This window comes from Panulirus ornatus, chromosome 46 (assembly GCF_036320965.1).
Source record: "Panulirus ornatus isolate Po-2019 chromosome 46, ASM3632096v1, whole genome shotgun sequence".
NCBI lineage: Eukaryota > Metazoa > Arthropoda > Malacostraca > Decapoda > Palinuridae > Panulirus > Panulirus ornatus.
This window is the reverse complement of record NC_092269.1, coordinates 10,242,043-10,248,881: the sequence shown is the minus strand read 5'-3', so window position 1 is coordinate 10,248,881 and position 6,839 is coordinate 10,242,043. Positions and strand designations below refer to the sequence as shown.

The following is a 6,839-nucleotide window of genomic DNA, read 5'->3' as shown; positions in this document are numbered from 1 at the left end:
TTGGTATCTCGTGACAGTCAGTGCGTTGGTACCTCACGACAGTCAGTAGTGTGTTGGCACCTCATGACAGTCAGTGTGTTGGTACCTCGTGACAGTGATGGTACCTCATGACAGTCGGTGTGTTGGTATCTCGTGACAGTCAGTGCGTTGGTACCTCACGACAGTCGGTGTGTTGGTATCTCGAGACAGTCAGTGTGTTGGTACCTCGTGACAGTCAGTGCGTTGGTACCTCGTGACAGTCAGTGTATTGGTACCTCATGACAGTCAGTAGTGTGCTGGTACCTCGTGACAGTCAGTGTGTTGGTACCTCGTGACAGTCAGTGCGTTGGTACCTCGTGACAGTCAGTGTATTGGTACCTCATGACAGTCAGTAGTGTGCTGGTACCTCGTGACAGTCAGTGTGTTGGCACCTCATGACAGTCAGTGTGTTGGTACCTCATGACAGTCAGTAGTGTGTTGGTACCTCATGACAGTCAGTAGTGTGTTGGTACCTCGTGACAGTTAGTAGTGTGTTGGTACCTCATGACAGTCAGTAGTGTGCTGGTACCTCGTGACAGTCAGTGTGTTGGTACCTCATGACAGTCAGTAGTGTGTTGGTACCTCATGACAGTCAGTAGTGTGTTGGTACCTCATGACAGTCAGTAGTGTGTTGGTACCTCATGACAGTCAGTAGTGTGTTGGTACCTCGTGACAGTCAGTAGTGTATTGGTACTACGTGACAGTCACACGTAACTGGCCCATGTGACACTAACCACTTCTCTCTCAAGTCAACAAAACATTAGCAACTTCTCTGAGGCCCACAACCCTCTTAAGAAAGACACAAGCCAACTCTGACTGTGGATTTAGACTGTAGATGTGTCTTGGCCTGTGTAACCAGAGCAACCTAAACAGTTTTTGTCTGCGTGATGACTGGAGAGAACATGACACATGAAGGATCAGGGAACATGCCACTGGGAGGCCTCTCCACCTCTTCAGGCTTGACCATGTCCTCACAACACATAGCGCCAAGCGACACTGGTGGTCAGGCCAATCTGACCCGTTGTAATACCCGAATCTGCCACACTGAGGCAAGGTTGTGCTACAACCGGGGACACTGCGTCTACAACCCGGGCCACTACAAGCAGGCCAACTCCTCCAGGGGCGTTACCAGCGATCAACGTGGCGTTACTTCCCACGTGACAAGGAGCGTCGACAGTGACGTTACGACGACAACCCATATGACGGGAAGTGCCGACCAGAGTCTTGCCTGCTGCCTGACCAACTCCTGCCACTCTCCAGCATACACCACACAACCCACTCTGGGCCAAACACAACCCGCCCATCCCACCCAGTGCCATACAAACCCCGCTCAACCCACCCAGTGCCATACAAACCCCGCTCAACCCACCCAGTGCCATACAAACCCCGCTCAACCCACCCAGTGCCATACAAACCCCGCCCAACTCACCCAGTGCCAAACAAACCCCGCCCAACTCACCCAGTGCCAAACAAACCCCATCCACAAATCACCACTCACATGTCGGACCTGTTCAGAAAACCTTCTTTCACCCAAATTTCCCACCCTCTTGCGTCCAGCCTCCTCCCGCTTGCTGACACGGCCCTCCTCCCGCCTGCTGACACTGGTGACCATGGTGATGGCGTTGTCAGCAGGTGGGGTGAGAGGTAATGGCCTGGGTTTCCTTGTGCCGGATATGGTGGAGTCCGGCAGGTGTGCCCACCCCCAGATCGCGGACGTCCTCGACCTACAGAGAGTAAGTTCCTGTGTGGCTGGCTGTCAACCCTTCCATGATCAAGATATTCTAGGCTCAGTCTTGTCTCTTGTGAGTCTCTCTCAATATTATCCACTGCGAGTAAACTCTCTGTTCTAGACGTTCATTACGAATGAGTGAATCATGAGTGAGTACGAGTTCTATGTGAGTATTAAGATCTTTAAAACGAAGTTGAATGTGTGCATGTCCATTTGTTCTTCTTTCAGATGTACTTCGTTAAACAGGCCGGATGTAATTCTATTCTATATACATGTGTTTTATCTTATTGTTAGGGTCAGTAGGGAGACTGTATTGAAGATGTCAATTGGAGTTGTCGAGGTTCTGCTCAATCATCATGAAGCTACATCAAGAATAAGTCAGGTTGTGTTGCGACTATATTTTGCACGAGAGAAGCGGACGCGAAAGTAGCTGGCTGGAGAGCGCCGCTGGTGGGAAACTCCGCGAGTCTGTTGAAGATCTGGTCTCTCTGTGGTCGCTGAAATGATGTGGCGTTCGATCCTGTCAGGTGTTTTCCAATTTGACTGTACGTCATTTGTCCAATATAAGGAGAGCTTATGTGATGTGAAGGCGTTGGGCACCTCTAAAATGCTCAAGTATATCGGTTGAATCAACATTCACTGTTTTGTTACTCTGGCTCCTAAGCTGGTTTTGCATGTGTGACTTGGTTGTGCTCTGTCAGAGATGTATAGTGACTGACATGTAAATTCAGAGACTACGTAGCAGCTCTGGTTGAGGTTCTTGGTCATGAGGGCATTCTTCAAGTCTTCATGTTCTTGCTGTTAAGTTGACAAGTTGAAGCCGGGCGTGAGGCTGTGTGCACTTGGTGATGTTGGAGGTGATGCTTCAGTGTGTGTCTTATCCTCCGTTCTATAAGCTGAGGACATCAGGTTACGGTGGCTGTTCTTGTGTGTTGTACCTTCGGCGTTGCTTTTAGTACTTACAAGGTTCATTGATTTCCCTCAGGGATTAATCCACTTGTTTACTTCGGTGCTCGGAGAATCAGGTGATGAAGGTCATCTCCAGATGTGTTGGGTATCGCTGTGAGATAAGTTCCAGCTGGATGATGTCTTCACAAGGTCGATGACAGAAGGCTATGACGAAGCTAATTTAGTATCTCTGAGGACATTTACTACGAGGCATCAAGGTAGCCTCCACGATCAGTAGGCTTTCTGTTGACATAAGGTAGCGCACTGACCGAGGCTGCTATGAAGGAGGCTACTGAGACCAACTCGCTCTTGAAATTCATTTATAAACTGAGCTGCAACAATCACTTTCCTTGCCTGGACGATCTCGTCCACGGGTACTGCACTCAGTACTGTAGTTTTGTCAATCAAAGGCATTAATGATCCGGGGACACCACTATGAGGATGTAGGGGCCCGTACAGGAGGCTCGACCCTGACTTGATCCTGGTACACAACCATGGAAGAAAAGACGAATAGGAAATCAGAACCTTCCCATACACACGAGTACTTAGTAAGTTGGTTAGTTAGTTAGTTAGTTAGTTAGTCTATTGACAAAGATAACTGTACAATAACATAATAGGCAGACACAACTGTCCACGAGTTCTGTCCTGACAATAATCTTTACAAAACTAATAACAGACGACATATCCGTGTTGGAGACACAGTAGCAATGATGAGGAACGTCCCTCACACAGTTACCTGACGACTGCGAGGAGAGTCTCATGTCCTTGTAGCCTACAGCGACCAGTAGACCAGTCATAATAACCCCAGGATACCTCTCAACCACACACACACACACACACACACACGTCTGTATCTGCCTCCAGCTGGCATAATGAACGCACCGGGATGACACATTATAATGCGACACACACTGACGTGGTTATCCTGCGACACCTTGATACACAACACGCTATCTTCCGACATGGTGATAATACTGCACCTGTTTACACTCTTATCATTTAACGAGCCGCTAACACACACAAACACACACATATGTATATTTCATTTATCTATTTACTTTGCTTTGTCGCTGTCTCCCGCGTTAGCGAGGTAGCGCAAGGAAACAGACGAAAGAATGGCCCAACCCGCCCACATACACATGTATATACATACATGTCCACACACACACACTATACATACCTATACATCTCAATGTACACATATATATACACACACAGACATATACATATATACACATGTACATACTTCATACTGTCTGCCTTTATTTGTTCTCATCGCCACCTCGCCACACATGGAATAACAACCCCCTCCCCCCTCATGTGTGCGAGGTAGCGCTAGGAAAAACACCAAAGGCCCCATTCGTTCACACTCAGTCTCTAGCTGTCATGTAATAATGCACCGAAACCACAGCTCCTTTTCCACATCCAGGCCCCACACACTATGCATGGTTTACCCCAGACGCTTCACATGCCCTGGTTCAATCCATTGACAGCACGTCGACCCCGGTATACCACATCGTTCCAATTCACTCTATTCCTTGCACGCCTTTCACCCTCTTGCATGTTCAGGCCCCGATCACTCAAAATCTTTTTCACTCCATCTTTCCACATCCAATTTGGTCTCCCACTTCTCCTCGTTCCCTCCATTTCTGACACATATATCCTCTTGGTCAATCTTTCCCCACTCATTCCCTCCATGTGACCTAACCATTTCAAAACACCCTCTTCTGCTCTCTCAACCACATTCTTTTTATTTCCACACATCTCTCTCACCCTTACATTACTTACTCGATCAAACCACCTCACACCACATATTGTCCTCAAACATCTCATTTCCAGCACATCCACCCTCCTGCGCACAACTCTATCCATAGCCCACGCCTCGCAACCATACAACATTGTTGGAACCACTATTCCTTCAAACATACCCATTTTTGCTTTCCGAGATAATGTTCTCGACTTCCAAACATTCTTCAAGGCTCCCAGAATTTTCGCCCCCTCCCCCACCCTATGATTCACTTCCGCTTCCATGGTTCCATCCGCTGCCAGATCCACTCCCAGATATCTAAAACACTTCACTTCCTCCAGCTTTTCTCCATTCAAACTTACCTCCCAATTGACTTGACCCTCAACCCTACTGTACCTAATAACCTTGCTCTTATTCACATTTACTCTTAACTTTCTTCTTTCACACACTTTACCAAACTCAGTCACCAGCGTCTGCAGTTTCTTACATGAATCAGCCACCAGCGCTGTATCATCAGCGAACAACAACTGACTCACTTCCCAAGCTCTCTCATCCACAACAGACTGCATACTTGCCCCTCTTTCCAAAACTCTTGCATTCACCTCCCTAACAACCCCATCCATAAACAAATTAAACAACCATGGAGACATCACACACCCCTGCCGCAAACCTACATTCACTGAGAACCAATCACTTTCCTCTCTTCCTACACGTACACATGCCTTACATCCTCGATAAAAACTTTTCACTGCTTCTAACAACTTGCCTCCCACACCATATATTCTTAATACCTTCCACAGAGCATCTCTATCAACTCTATCATATGCCTTTTCCAGATCCATAAATGCTACATACAAATCCATTTGCTTTTCTAAGTATTTCTCGCATACATTCTTCAAAGCAAACACCTGATCCACACATCCTCTACCACTTCTGAAACCACACTGCTCTTCCCCAATCTGATGCTCTGTACATGCCTTCACCCTCTCAATCAATACCCTCCCATACAATTCACCAGGAATACTCAACAAACTTATACCTCTGTAATTTGAGCACTCACTCTTATCCCCTTTGCCTTTGTACAATGGCACTATGCAAGCATTCCGCCAATCCTCAGGCACCTCACCATGAATCACACATACATTAAATAACCTTACCAACCAGTCAACAATACAGTCACCCCCTTTTTTAATGAATTCCACTGCAATGCCATCCACACACACACACACACACACACACACACACACATATATATATATATATATATATATATATATATATATATATATATATATATATATATATATATATATATATATATATATATATATATATTATCCCTGGGGATAGGGAAGAAAGAATACTTCCAACGGATTCTCTACGTGTCGTAGAAGGTGACTAAAAAGGAAGGGAGCGGGGGGCTGGAAATTCCACCCCCTCCTCTCGTTTTTAATTTTCCAAAAGAAGGAACAGAGAAGGGGGCCAAGTGAGGATATGCCCTCAAAGGCTCAGTCCTCTGTTCTTAACGCTACCTTGCTAACGCGGGAAATGGCGAATAGTTTGAAAGATATATATATATATATATATATATATATATATATATATATATATATATATATATATATATATATATATACATATATATATATATATATATATATATATATATATATATATATATATATATATATATATATATACATATATATATATATATATATATATATATATATATATATATATATATATATATATATATATATACACATATATATATATATATATATATATATATATATATATATATATATATATATATATATATATATATATATATATATATATGGGACTAGACTTCCAGGGTATTCAAGCACGACACAATGGCAAGCCAGACATCATTCTCATTAAGTCAACATCATTGACGTTAGTCAGCTGGGGACAACAAGGACCAGCATCCAACATCCCAGACCAGCGTCCAACATCCCAGACCAGCGTCCAACATCCCAGACCAGCGTCCAACATCCCAGACCAGCGTCCAACATCCCAAGACCAGCGTCCAATACCCCAGACCAGCGTCCAACGTCCTAGTAATCATCTGCGTCCAACATCACAGCCAAACGACAGTCAAAACATCCGGCTCACATCCCACTTTAGCCTAGTCTGGTCTGGTCTACGGCCGTGAGGACTTGGAAAGTCTGACACTGAGTCCCAAGTCCTAACTTATGAATCCAAAGTCTTAACTTACGAATCCCAAGTCTTAACTTATAAATTCCAAGTCTTAACTTATGAATCCCAAGTCTCAACTTATGAATTCCAAGTCTTGACTTATGAATCCCAAGTCTTAATTTACAAATCCCAAGTCTTAACTTATGAATCCCAAGTCTTAACTTATGAATC

The 6,839-nt window shown here is 44.7% G+C and overlaps 1 protein-coding gene across 1 annotated transcript in view; it reads left to right on the top strand.

Annotated features, from left to right (window-relative positions):
* The first annotated feature begins 334 nt into the window (after positions 1 to 334).
* LOC139763129 (uncharacterized) overlaps positions 335 to 6,839 on the top strand; it is a 33,214-nt gene continuing 26,709 nt past the window's right edge. Inside the window, exon 1 of the mRNA XM_071688821.1 lies at positions 335 to 1,751. Coding sequence (XP_071544922.1) covers positions 906 to 1,751 — 846 coding nt within the window. The 5' untranslated portion in view covers positions 335 to 905. The remainder of the gene's footprint in view (positions 1,752 to 6,839) is intronic.